Here is a 14428-nt window from a genome sequence, read left to right as displayed (position 1 = left end):
TAACAATTTTTCCTCACTGACAACACTCAAAAATATGAAGTATACATTCTGTCTGCTTGCGTATTTGTTTTTATTTGGGCCATATCCTAACCTGAGTAGGCGTGTCATGGCGTGCCGGGCAGCATAGTGCAGTGGAGTGTTGTGCTGATAGGACTCTCCATATGTAGAGTTGGGATCTAGAGCCTCCTTGAACTGTGGGTTGCTCTCATACAGTTGGCAAGCCAGCAGTTCATCTCCATTGATGAGAGCCTTACGGAACTTGGTCGCTGTGTTCCCCATTTCGTCCCCTACCGTGGGTCCAAAGGTCTGACTGGGACAGCAGCCTCTTAAGTCGTCTTCCACCTGTTCAAGTCCAATAAGCCAGCATACTGCATGTCCTAATAAAAAGACAAAAAATTGGGAGTAAAACGTCTTTATGCCTGAGCCCAACAAGGCTCTTCAAGCGAGAAAATGGTCAAGAGGTTTGTCGGTCATACAAGTTTCCACATCATCCCAATAAATCAAAAATATTTTCACCAGTTTCAGGAAAAGCAACTTTGCCTCGTTTTGTACAGCTGACTTCCACTCCCTCTGGTCACAAAACAAGAATTCAGTCTTCAAGGGTGCTCGGGCTGCTCTGCCACAAGCTCCTGCGTCAGCATCACCACTGCACTGTAAACCAGCTCCCTGTTTCTCTTTTTATTTTTTTGAATTTATTTATATATTTTTTTTGAATACCTAAACATAGTGAGGACAAAGCCCACACAGAGATGGACAAGGCTTCCTCTGGCATCACCAGGAGTTTCCGCTTCACTGTGCCAAAGCTACTCATCCCACTGAGGCCAGGGCTCATTATGAAGCAAGATATCCTCAACTGAAGAATAGCACACAGCAAGTCCGCTTTCCGCTTCCACCAGGGCACCATATGGTCACGACCGTCAGGGCAATGTGATACCTTTATGTATTTTTAGTAAGCGGCAGCAGACCGAACACAGGACACAGCATAATTTGTTTTTATAATAACACGCATTCAATTTCCCAATAACAAAATTCTCACTGGTGGAGACAAGTTATGTGTGCAATGGAAGGAATGAATACTCACCGAAAATCCCCATCTCCCATTAATACCAAGCATTCCATAGGTTAGTAAGTAACTGAAGACAGCTAACTATTTGCGCTGTTATATAAACAGAGTCAAGACCGTGGACAGGTCTGACACACTGTTCTAATCAGTCAATCTTTAAACTAAGTAAGGAAGATAAGAGTGAGACCTTTGGTAGTCTTCTGGGAAAGTGTGTTATTAACTGTAACAAAACGAATACCAAAGTTATGACGTGGTTATCTATTCATCAATTAGAATAGCAATATGGCACAGACGTGTTTTCACTCTTTAGTAAGATTGGTAGAATGGAGGCAGGTGGAAAATAAACAAGTATTACATATATGAATGATTTATCATTTATTCAGTTGGTAAATACTGTCTACATTTACGTGTGCTAATATCGACCATTTTAACATGTGAAATCATCCCCTGCGATCATTGTCGTACATTTAAATAACGCTATCCATCATGTAAACAGACCAGCCAGTGGAAGTGAACACCACCTTAGATCAGGCGTGTGCCATGTGATTACCCCAGTGGCCAGACACCATCACAAAGCAAGACAAACAGTATACCACCTTGGCATACAAAAAAAGCAAGAAAGAAAAACACCTGATCTTTGAACAGTTATATAATCTCATAGTTTGTAACACATATTACTCAACGAGCTTGCTCTCTAAATGAATAACTACAGCATTAACCTATCTTACAACAGTCAACGACACTCCCCCGTTACAGCTTCAACCAACCACATCTAACTAAAGCTCACAGCAACAGCTAGCGTTAACATGAGAAAAATAAAAACGTTATTCCACGTAGCCGCCACTTGTCACTAAACTACTTCATGCAGGCCTGTATCCACGTCGTGCGGTGTTTACCATTTTCGCTAGCAGAAAATCGACGACAGCGTGTCATGTTGTGTTAATGAACAGACCCCGATAACGCTTTGTTCCACTGCTGGTTAAAAATAAAACCAATCTGCCGACAACCAACCTTAGAAAACGTTAGCTGCAAACCATTCCTTTTGTCGATAATGCCACTGGTACTGACAAAACACTCTGCTGCTTTGCTAGCTATATAATATTCAAAAACAAAAAACCTCATGACGCTAGCATCTGCGTTGACCAACGTCAGTGTACACGCTAGAGGCTGGCTGAGCTAGCGTGCTAATCTCGATGCTAGCCAACTTGACGGTAGCAAGTACAGTTGAAAAACTCCGTAAACAATGAATAACAAGTATTTCGACTTACACTGATTGTACATCTTGCTGTTGTACACCTGGCCTTGTGAGTGAATTGTCAGTCGCAAAGGGTAAAGCAAAGAGTTTTCTCGTTATGTGGGGCAAACCTGTATAAACAATGTGAGCTATGCGCTGTGCTGTTGCCCCAGTCAACTCTCCGTTGACTCTGGTGGCTCCTGCTGGATACTAGTCGGGTTGCCAGGTTTCAAAACAACCCCCTAAAACAGGCGAGAAAGACGTGGCCGGCTTATTTTTCAAAGCCTAAGCTTTGCTTTAACATTAATTTCAACCAAGTGCATGTTTTTTTAGTTTAGTTTAGTTTGTTTTTGTTTTTTTTACCCTTAGAAACTACAGCTATTTACACCTTCATAAAGCCGGGCATCATATCTGAAGCGGAAATAGGTAAGATAAGTACGGCGTACGCGCTTACACTAACGGAAAAATACCTGAAATCTTTCTAAAACGGGTAAATCTATAAACACTTCTGCTTTAGGCTTCTCTGGAGTGAACATGGGATGGAGTAGACGTTCAACTCAACAGGCTAATCATTTGTAATAGCCGCCATTACAGAAAAAGACCACTAGAGTGCGCCAAAGTCCACAGAAAAATCACACTGCTGAGTGGCGCCGTTCTTCATTTTTCATCTCCTACACACGCCTCGTGAGTAATTGCAGAAAGTATTTCTCAGTTGCATTCACAACCTACACCAAACAAATACTAAATGCACAGTACACTGTATTTAAGCAGAGGCTTAGCAGTCTCCACTCACTTGAAATAACCACATCGAAACTCAACATAACATGTGTGCCTTTTATTATCAAATAGTTGAACTTTGCATTTAAGGTATATACAGCATATTGTTCTCATATATTTAAGAATGCACACATTTCATATGAACAGGCCTTCAATATATAATCTGTAAACACATAGCTTAATCTCAGTGTAAGGGTAGATACATAAATGTATGCAACAATGAAATGTAACACACTTTAAAAAACAAACAAAAAAAAAAAAAAACAGGGCACCTTAAACGAATGCTTTGGCACTTTGTAAATTTCAGTTCAATAAAAGGGGAGTTAAAAATATATATATATGGTTTGGGAACAAACAAAAAGCCTTAAGACGGAGACGCTCATCGTACCACGTGCATTTCTTGTAATGCCATAATTTTTCTTCATCATTTTCTGTCTTGCCACAAAAGAAACAAAAAGACATTTATCACTGCCAACACAAAATAAGGGTCTTCATATAACAAAAACAACAACAACAAAAAAATGCTAAAACAATATTTCTCATTCATGGTAGCAGATGAAGACCAAACAAACGTTTAAGGGTTTGTGTAAAATGGATAGTAAGCTGCCATGCTTTTGGATGGGGGGGCTTCCTTGCTGTAGCCATTGTTGGTGGGAACAGAGACCAAGTCCTCACACTTGGTGTTGCTGGAGGAGTCCTCCGTGCTTGGACCATTGAGAGACACACGCCTTCTTTTGCAGCCCAGAGAATAGGAATTGGTCTTGTCTAAGGAAAGAGCTGATGGTTGTGGGTCTGTCCAGGAGCTAATCAGGGCTCCGCTACCATTCACCTCCTCTTCCATCTGTGCTTTAACCTTTTCTGAGTCTTCTGGGAAACTGGCAGTGGGGCTGGGTCTGGGGGACCAAGGCAGACTGGATGTGACTTTTCTTTGGTATGCTGCTCTAGACCCCCACCCTGCAGACATTGTAGTAAATGGGGAGTCTGGGTAGTAGCTAAGAGCGTGAGAAGTAGGCATGGGCAGTGATTTGATACCATAAGGAAGCAGGGAACTTGAATATTCTCCCTCATAGGGTGTCAGATCTAGCTTGTTGGTGGTGCCACTGCTACTTCCCCCTTGCTGCACTGAGGTGACAAACCACCTCTGCGAAGCTGCGTCTTCTGACTGAGGCGAGAGGAGGCTGTTAGTCTGCGGTACAGCTCTCTCACTGTTGTAGAAGCGATTCTGAGGAAGGTTGTTGACAAACTGATCCTGGAAGAGGGGCTGCATCGCGTAGCGGGTGCCAGGGACAATCTGGTGGGCACGGGGAGAGTCCGTAGGAGACGGTGTAAGGCGGTCATTCTCTGGAGCTGTGTACATCCTAAAAATTAAATAAATAAATGTACTTATAAGACATGAGGTCAAGACAGTTCAATGTGAAAGTTCTTTCACAATTAGTTGGTGTAGCCACAGTATGATGTATTTGTTTGCTTTGAAAGAGATGCACAGCAATGTAAGCGCATAGAAAATACTCACGAATCATAATTGTCTCTGAATCCTTTGGCAAAAGGGTTGTGATCAATTTTCAGCTGCGTGATCTAAAACAAGGCACAGCCGAAGGTTAAGCTACATTTTAGATTTGGAAAAGCAAAGAATAAAGGAGCATCATGCTTGTGTAGCTATAGACCTCATGTTTAGCTTGCTTTGGAAAACTGTGGCTGATTAAAGTTAGAAATGGCTTCCCATGCCAACTGAACAAGTTTTAATAAATGGGAATTCTAAACTGATTAAAAAGCTATAATATGCAGTATGTAAATAATTAAATATAATGCATGCATACGGCTCTGAGGACCTATTAATGGGAGCTTATATCTAAAATAAAATTAAAAAAAAAACAAAAACAAAAAACAACAACCACCAAGGGAGGCCGGAGTTTTTCCACACTTACATCCGTGTTCTGGTAGGCAGTCACTGCTATAAACTGAGTCTCTGGAAAAGTAAAGCACTGGGTCTTAAGGTCACTGTTAAGGTCTTCCACTCCATCCTCTGTCACCTCCACAATGTGCAGCCTTGGCTGGTACTTATGCAGGGATTGCAGAACAATCATCTATTGCGTAAAAAAAAAAATAATGCTAATTTTGAAAAAAAAATTAAAGCACTCTATAATTTCCAACGTCACCGCTATTCACAAAAAAAATTCTAATCTATAAAAGCTTCAGTGAATAACTTTGTGTCCTGCAATTATATGACTTAAGCATTATTTTTGCACTACTGTAGTTTAATTTCATCACATCATCTTTGCATAGACACAAAAATATCTAAACTAATTTCCTTCCTAGCACAAATTAAAAAAATAAAACAAACAATATAGTTAGCTCTTCAAGTCTGAATTAGTCCGAATACAAAACGCTTTCATTGTGCCACATTAATTATCAAGGTGCCAATAAACAAAATATAGTAAAAGTACATCACTACAGTTTATATTAAACAGACTAATCTATATTGAAAACAACAACTGAATGAAGGTTTGGTGTAATGGAAAATTTTTTGCCATTTGCAACCTATTTTGAGGGTTACAGGCCTTTAGTTATTTTCAGCTTTGAGTTTAGTACCTGTGAAGTATTGTGGCTCATCCCTTTGTTGTTTGTGAGTTTCAGTTTACTGAAGGAGATTTCTTGTCTCATCCAGTGAGCCCCTGTGTTTGGGGACTCCGGGTGGATATAGATTTTGTTCCCTTAAATAAAGAGAAATACATTTTCCAATATTTAAACTCAAGATTTCCAAAACAAATTACACAAAATTCTACTGAAAACATGGGACTTTCCATTAGGAAAAGCTGGGGAACCCATTTTTTGCTCCATGGCCTAGTTGAGAAGTTAGGCTTAGGCTATAAAATAAGCGAATTTCTTTTTCTTTGTTTGTCTTTTTTTGTTGTTGTTTGTTTTTAAACAGAAAAAAAAAAGTCTTTTGGGGGATGAAATTGTCTTAAATCCGGGTGAATTTTGCTTTTAAATCGCAGGGGAAATGTTGAATTCAACTCAGTTTAAAATATATTTCTTTAAAAAAGAAAAAAAAGAAAAAGAAAGAAAGAAAATAGGCACTATGTACCCTTTTCGGTACCTTGGCTGCTGTTGTCCGCTTTCCCACAGGTGACCCACTTTCCCCCCTGAAATCTCCAGTGGTTTGGATCCGCAAGCACCACTTCCACAAACACGTTATAATGCGCTGTCACACTGAGACCAGCTATGTTAAAGCTGAGGAAAGGGAACATCCGTCTGCAAAAAACAGAGAGGGAGGATTCAAAGAAACAGAACATTAAAATAAATATTTTGCTAATAAAGAAGAAGAAGAAAAAGAACATAAGAGAAAGTGACAGACAGTTAAAGGAAATTAAAGGGAAAAGCTTCGGCTCTAACTTTGCACACTTTTCCTGCCATCTCACCTGCCCTGCTTGGTGATGATCATCTCTGTCTGGTGTCGGTGGAACTTGAGCCATAGAGGTCGGTTGCAGAGATAAACCTGGGACCTCACCCCCGGGCCGGTGGTGGCGGGGGGTAGAGCCATGTTACCGAGAGCGGAGCCCGAGCTGGTGTATGGAGGGTAGATGCAGCCGGGACTCTGTCCGAGCTGGTAAGTGGGACTAATGTGACTGCGCCCGGGGGCTGAGGGAGGGAATCCGGCCGGTTGCAACACGGAGCCCAGGTGCAGTGATGAGGGATACCTTCCAGCACTGGACGGGGTGTAAACCGCCCCGCTGGGGGTGTAGGGGATAAAAGAGCAATGACTGGCTGCTTCGGGACTTTGCTTAGAAATAGCGGATGGGATATAGTACCGGTCAGCACTCATCCCGTGCTCCGTGTACCTGTTGCTAACAACCGGATCATCCCCCTCCACAGCCGGAGACTTGCGCCTCTCATCTGCCGTGTCTTTGGAAGAAGAATATGAACTGCTCTCCCCTTCACTCCCGAGCATCTTTGCTTTTCTCTTGGTTTGGGCTCAGCTGATGTTGCTCTCTATCAGGGATGTCACCTTCCCTTCTTTTCCTTTCAGGTGTCTGCTCCTAAAAACAGGCTCCCCTGCAAACATCCACTGGATTCTGAATGACTGAGACAGACAGAAGCAAACAGTGGTTACAAAAAGACCTGAAGTTGTCCCTAATACACATCTCAAGCTGTCAAGTCGCATACACAGTGAGACGGTTGCAGGAAATGACCTCCATATCACCGGAGATATTTGTGGGCGTACCAGGGTGTGGTTGTGAAGTATGTGAAGTCAGTCTTAAAGTGCTGGATTTCAGTTGTCGTGGTCTCCCCAAAAATAGTAACTTTACTGAAAACAAGGCTCTTTTTTGTTGCCATTTCCCCCCTCTTACTTTTTCCTCCGCTGTTTTAAAAACACGATTAGCTAATCAATTAGCCCTAAATGCGTTCCAGTGCGGCTCATATACTACACGTTTTATTAGATTTTATTTGCTCTTTGATGATATACTGTATTCACAAGTTCAATAGTTCGGCTATAATAATTAAAAGAAAATGATATAAGTGCAACTGAGTAGCTCAGGATTTACAGTTATTGGAAATACTGGAGCGATATTAACAAGCTCGCTGGGACTCGCTTCGAGGTAAGAGCCAATTTCTTGTAAATCATATGACAAACGTGAAGCAATGCACAGATTTACGGGGGTAGACGTGAAACTCGCCCGCGAGTTTTGAAAGTCGTAGCGTTTTCAGTATCAAAACTAAATAAAATTGCAGATTTGTCCGACCTAAATATATTCCGATGGAAACGAATATTTATTCAATTTAATGCTGTCCAACAAAAACAAATAATTTGAACAAAAATGTATGCATGTTTATTTTATTGTTTTTAATGTAGGCCTACTTCTCAGAGGAGTAATAACACTAATAATAGCAGTTAAATCGTGAAGATTCATTTTACGTGTAAATAAATAATACTATCAGTATTCAGAGGTAATGGATTTGCATGCATTCAGTTCGAATGAGGTTGTGTCCCAACGGGATGGCCGACGTGAAAAAGAAAAATAGCCAATTATTTTTCCGTTTGAAGAAACCTGTGATGCTTCTTGGATCAGACAGTCGGATGTGAGAAGCCAAAAGAACCGGAATTAAACGATATTAATACAGAGGTGGGTGGGAGAAGAAATGCAAATAAACCAGACACTAGAAACTTATTTACTGTGGGTTAATTCGTTGCAGGCTGAATAAATAAGTTGTTTGTTGCATTTATTGCACATTTAAATGTAAAATAAAGCTTTATCATCATAATAAATAATAATAAATTCTGCAAATGTATTAGTTGCATTTGAAAATATATATAATTGTATTTGCAAACTTACCAAGCCTCCAGGGTCCTCCGGTGTTTCTAATTAAAAAGCTTCAAGACAAGAAAGTATTAAAAACTTAAGACAAAATCAGCACAGATAACCGGTGAAGCTGTAAACAGCAAACGGCATCATGCTGCGTTTGTGTCCGGAAAAATAATAATAAGGCAGCAGAGTTTATAATAAAACCGGAGCCATGCGGAGGCGGACTGATCGGAGCGCAGAGACGCAGTCCCGCTTTCACCGCTGCTCTCTCCTTGTGGCCATGACGCGCAGACAGCAGCCTCTTTTATCAGATCTCCCTCCGATCACCAGGGGAGGGGCAGGGGATCCTCAGCATCACAGCCAAGGTGTGTAAAAGCGAAGCTGCTTCCAAATCCAGCCGTGAATTGCTCCCATCTTCTAATCTTAAACAAAGACATCAGCAGAATAAAATAACAGGGCAAAGTCAGTTGTGCTGGGCTTATGGCAACCTGAGTGTGTTAGACAGTCATATAGGTAATAAGGTGACTGATTGTGAAAGTTGTTGTCTATGAAGAAAAGAGATGAGGGATTTGGAGTCTTTGTCAACATACCACACTGAAGTTTTAGATGAGAGATACATGAAATTAGCAACACCCAAGAAAAGTGAGTAAAAGTAAACTCAGGAAACCGGGCAGTCCACGTTTTAACCAGCAGTGGTATATGAAACATGTCAGAGTATAAAGAAGCTGTTTACCACTATGAACATGATAAATGTTTTTGTTTTGGTTTGGGGTTTTTTTCTCCTGGATAACAGCATGTATGAAAAGCACTTCTGCAGAGGTTACAGATACTCTATTTGCTCAGCGCTAATGTGCTAATGAGGATGGAGAGTGAGGAGCCCCACCTATAAGAGCAACCAAGTGAAGAGGGTCATATTGCTGCTTTGAGATTTAGTCATAACTGAGCTAAATAAATATATGAGATAGAAAGACATTCATGTCTTTCAACCTAAGTGACGCTGGAGCCAAAGGTAATTTTATTCCACATATCTGCAGAAGGAGACGTTTACCGTGGAATTCACATACAAATCTACCTCTTGACTGTCTCCTTTGTAAAAGTAAAAGGCCATAAAACTCAGAGGAGGCTCGTGTAAGATTGTTTCCTCTCTTTGACTTTTTTTTTTTTGTCTTTCCACTTTTAAGTTCAAAGGAAAAAATCCAATCCAGACCTTGACTCATGCTGAGTTACCCTTTCAATGGCACACCTTTTCAACATCTTAAATGCCCACTCGTTTCTCCTCAGTAGACAACACTTGGTTGGAAGTTAACATGACAAAGACAAAGTGAGAGGATTAGTGAAGCGGCTGAACTCACCACACATCAAACAGGACAAATGAAAACTATCTTAACTGCAAACAGTGGAATACGCTTCTGTTGTTTGTGCTGATAAACGGATTGATTTGTTTTGATTGTTTCACGGAACCGATGAATATGGAGGTAGAATTCACAGTTTTTTTGGTCTTGGGTTTCTGTGGCGCTAAACTTCCTCTGAACTTAAAGTATTTCCACCCGGCTAACTGTTTCCATCTTCACCAGCCATACAACAGGCTTGATTGAACTTATTTTTTTATAATTGTTAGTATATATAACTCCCCAAATAGATCATTTTCTAAGGTATTTTTTAAAAAGGCCACTCTCTTTGTAGTGCCGCTTTGTAGTGATTTAAAATTAAAAGAAAACTTAATTGAACTTTCTTCCCATTTACTTTCTCTTTCTCAATTTAGCATACTATCAATCTGACACAGCAACACATGTGATCACCTGTTTTGATGGTAAAATCTATGAGTCACAAGTGAGAAAGCAGATTCTCGAAAAGTTTCTAAATATACTTCTATTTTTCCCAGGAGTGCAGGGACTTGCACATTGACGTGTGAGGAACAGTAAAAGAAGAGAGAAAAAAAGGCATTACCTGCCTTTAAAATCTTCTCCTTCTGGCAAGAAAAATGTGCCTCTATGTATTTTATATAGTTGGATGTTTAACCTTATGGAGGGCGATGTGTATGTGCAGTGTTTGATACTCAGAGGGTGTTTTCACACTCATGCGCTGAAGGAGGAATGCATGTCAGCATTCAGATTAACCATCAGTTCAACATAATGCATTTTAAAAAAAATCTAATAATTAAAAATGCGGTTTTGTGGCATCATGAATTTCGAGCCAGTGAGCATAAAGTGAAATTCTGAATATTTTAAAGAACTGTTAAAATGCTGACTAAAAATGTTGTTCAAAGTAGATTACTTGTGTATTTTTAATCAAATGAGTTTATCTCATTGCAAAAACATACTTCAATGATTTTATTACACCATGCAGCTACCTTATTGTTATGTGTCACTGGGCCGATCGTCTGTGGAATAGCCTCACTCTCTGTCACGCTCAGTGAACACCTTCCCCTAGCTGTGCCTCCTGTTTGACACGTCTAAAGGGCTGTTTCTGACATCTTGCCATTCTGCTGGTTCCCCCTCCCTGCAGCGCTCGTGCATGCGGGAGGAAAAAAGCTGGTGACCTGGCCATTGCTGCCTTGCCCTAGGCCACTGCCACCCTGCTGGCAGCAGAACGTCTGCTGGTCTGAGGCCATGCCAGGAACCCTGCCCACCATGGCTTGTGATGTCATGACAGATTCTGTCTCAGACAAAAGCTCTGATTGGCTCAGAGGGTTTGTATTTCTCACTTTCTGGGAACTGCCCTCTCGGCACTTCACAGACATAGAAATCAAATTAATTATCACTTTAATTGAATGTAATCTCAGCTTTCTGTCCTCTATAGCTGATCAGCTGCATTCCCAGATCATACAGGAAACCAGAAATATGTTCTCCGCGCACATATGGGATGTAATTTGCATATTGGATGGGGAGTTAGTACTGCATGAAAAGTTTTTTTTCACCAGATCCAAAGTAAACTTTTACATACATATCTAAATCCATCTGTAACAAAAATATTTATATATCTTAACAGTAGATATTGCAGACTCAGCTATACTGAGCACAATGATGACTAGATAGATGGCTGATGTAGCTATTTCCTAGAGGATAGTCCTCTCTAATACAGTCACCAGTAAGGATTGTTATAGCAGGGTTTAATTGGGCATCTAGCTACACGTTTCCTCTTTCCTCCCCTTTGCTTACATTTATGGTTTGGTCCTACATCCTGTTAAGAGCAGCAGCAGGAGTGGACCATCACATTTGGTGCTCAGCGTGGGGGCAGTTGGGGGAACTGTCATGTTCCAGCTATCCCACGGAGATGCACTTCTGCCTCTCTGTGAAGATTTGGTGGGTTCTCATTTGCATTTGCTAATGAGATCCCGTTTGCATGACTTTATACTGGGAGGCTATCTCTCTGAATATTTCTTTACAAATACAGGAGGTGGATGAAGTCCTGTTTATTTAACCTTTATTTACCAATTAGTCCCATTGGGAAGTCTTTTTTGGGGGGCAAAACACCGGCATGGTAAAGTAGTGGAGACAAATTATTTGACAAATCACACCATCTTAATATGTGAGTGGACGTGCTTTTACTTTTGGTTTCTAAAAGCGGGTGTTTCTCAGGAACCATGTTGTAATCTATCACCTTCACTTTGAGTCAGTGAAGTAACGGTTGTAACAGCTTCACGGTGATACTATTAATGCTTTTGTGCTGTCTGTCAACAAAGGTTATGTCTCCATGAACATGTAGTGCTAAGCTATCCTAGTCTGCGAAATGTGTCCAAACCAAAAGTTAAACACCTGTTATTTCTTGACTTTTATCGCTGGCATTTACAACAGCAGAGAATAAGAGGGCTCCGAGTCTCTGCCCTTGCCAGTCCGCCCCATTCACAACTTCCCACGCGTGCTTCATCTTCCCAGAAGCTTTCCTCAGCCAAGACCCATGACTTCCAAAATCACCTATCTGATGGGACGTTCTTAAAGTCGCAGGCCAAAAGCAATTAAGCCCTGTTTAGAGTGCAACGTTATTATCACCCAATCTGTACTGTTAAGAATTTCTGCCCACCAATCTGCCAGTGTCAGCAGCCCCAAAAGATAAGCACATTTGGTCCTGGGTCACAATCGAGAGCTGAATCCTCAGAGGCTGATGCATTTAAGATCATAAGCAAAAGTAACAAGGGAAATTAAAATGGCCTCAAAGAAGCCTTTACTGATGAGTGCACTCTTTGTTTCGTTTTTGAGGGAAAGTGGTTAGAATGACTAAGTCTTTACCGCACATATTAAAGCGACAACTGTTCTTGCTGCTTGGGTGCTGCTGAACGAAAGATTGCACACTAACCACTTAAAGGTAGCGGATCTCTCATCTGTGTCATTAAGACAACGATAGGTCGAACTGAGCGTAGCAGCGCTGCAGGAAAAGATTGGGTTTAACGATCAGCTGTTATGTACAAATTCTCTCATCAAACTCAATCTGTACACAGAGTGCACATCGAGATCTCCATATTTATCGACATAATAACAGTTAAAATAAATAAATAAATAAAAACCTCTGTATTTTTTAGAAAAGTGGCCCTCTCCAGCGAGGTGGAAAGAATATTTTCTGCATTAAGTCCCCTCTCATAACAGACAAACAGGACCCAGAGCGTGTTTTTTCCTCATATGGGGAATCTGCTGACTGTGGTATCACATTATGATTAACAATTTAACTATGATCCCCGTCTTTCCCATTGTTATTCCACAGATGACTGGGAGTAAGGGCGAAATGCCAGCGACGGCACGCAGGCTTCATTAGATTCATTGATTGATTTATTGTTTTCCATGGTTGTAATCACTTCCCCCAAGGTAATTTGTGAGCTCTTTATGGTTCAGAGGTATAATCCTGAGAGTTAATTAATCGGCTTTGTTTAGAAGTTTGGAAGTAGAAATGAACCTCGGAATTGGTAACAGCTAGGAACAAAACTGCATGTGTGACTTAGAATTCCTTGTTTACCACCGCAAAGGATCAAAACTAAGAAGGTAATAATTAGATTGGGGGTGATTTGTAGATCTTTTGCATTTACCTTCAGCCCTCTTTATCCGTTTTTTTTTCAACTTGACAAATCCAAAGTTGGAAATTTGCCATATCTTGGAAATCTCCAGATTTTTAATTAAAACCACTTGTTACGGACTTTAGCACACAATAAAGAATCACTAGCACTAGACAGTTTAATGACAAATCAGTGTAAATTATTCATGAAATTGAAACACAATTCAAAATTGAAAGCACTGAAATTCACAAAATATGTTCAAATATATGCAGAAAGCGGCGTTTGTACAGCATGTTCTTACTTCTAGAGCAATATTCTTCACTTTAATCAGCCTTCTCTGTCCACGGGGGGGGGGGGCAGCAAGCATTGCTCCTCTTAGCTGAACAGGAGCATTATAAACCAAGGATCACATAATGGAGTTATGTTCTAAACCAAATTTTTACCACGACCTCAAGTAACACACATTCCTAGCCCCTATTTAATACAGTGGAAAGGGGCTTACCCCTCTAATATTATCTGGCCTTCGTCAGTCTTAATTGAGGTTTGGGCTTGCTTTAATTGGCTTTTTAATGATTTGTGAATGGGAGCTGCTGTTTATGGGTTAAGTGCATCTTAATCAGAGCTTTAATCCAGTCATTAACAGAGAAACATGAGGTGTCGAGAGCGTCAAGGAGAGGTTGATAATTGAGAGGCTGCTTCCTTGCTCCCCGTGCTGTGTGTGTGTATGTGTGAGTGTGTGCTTACTTCAGCTGTATTTTAGAGGAAAAAGCTTCCCGTTGGTGATGTCAGTAAAATTTTTCACGGCACCATAAAAGACAAACACTTGCTGTACATATTTTGCCACATCCTTATATTTTTGCTCTGATTATTTCAGAAGTAAAAATGATGATGATGAAAAATGATGAAAAACACCGGCTGAAATAAAAATCAGCAAAGAACTTTTCACATTTTCTTTATCTCAGTACATATATTTGTTTCCCCAATGATAATATTCTACGTATCAATACTGAAAGTAAAACTAGATTGGTTTTGTCCGCCCTCCCCTTTCCTCTCTGCTGTTCAGCTGTCAC

General features: G+C 40.6%; 2 protein-coding genes across 4 annotated transcripts in view; both read right to left on the bottom strand.

Annotated features, from left to right (window-relative positions):
- The window catches only part of ankib1b (ankyrin repeat and IBR domain containing 1b), a 34162-nt gene extending 31697 nt beyond the window's left edge, over positions 1-2465 (bottom strand). Inside the window, exons 1-2 of one of the 3 annotated variants that reach the window (XM_085473232.1) lie at positions 2332-2465; positions 92-377 (exon numbers count right to left, since the gene is read on the bottom strand). In XM_085473232.1, coding sequence (XP_085329358.1) covers positions 92-279 — 188 coding nt within the window. In that variant the 5' untranslated portion in view covers positions 280-377; positions 2332-2465. Of the gene's footprint in view, positions 1-91; positions 378-516; positions 1924-2074; positions 2179-2331 lie in introns of those variants that run through there. The other 2 variants (XM_085473233.1, XM_085473234.1) reach the window with 2 other exon arrangements.
- Positions 2466-3117: 652 nt separating this feature from the next.
- eomesb (eomesodermin homolog b) lies at positions 3118-8666 on the bottom strand. The gene is made up of 7 exons (XM_085473231.1): positions 8408-8666; positions 6494-7155; positions 6172-6326; positions 5664-5785; positions 5000-5158; positions 4588-4649; positions 3118-4432 (listed from the first exon to the last, which is right to left on the bottom strand). Exons 2-7 carry the CDS (start codon positions 7021-7023, stop codon positions 3649-3651), a joined length of 1812 nt encoding a protein of 603 aa, XP_085329357.1. The 5' UTR covers positions 7024-7155; positions 8408-8666; the 3' UTR covers positions 3118-3648.
- Between the last annotated feature and the right edge of the window lie 5762 nt (positions 8667-14428).

Source organism: Copadichromis virginalis, linkage group LG11 (genome assembly GCF_057382275.1).
Source record: "Copadichromis virginalis isolate Kocher_CV1m ecotype Utaka linkage group LG11, C_Virginalis_male_GT1.1, whole genome shotgun sequence".
NCBI classification, from domain to species: domain Eukaryota; kingdom Metazoa; phylum Chordata; class Actinopteri; order Cichliformes; family Cichlidae; genus Copadichromis; species Copadichromis virginalis.
The sequence above is the reverse complement of the archived record's forward strand: the minus strand, read 5'-3'. Positions and strand labels throughout refer to the sequence as shown.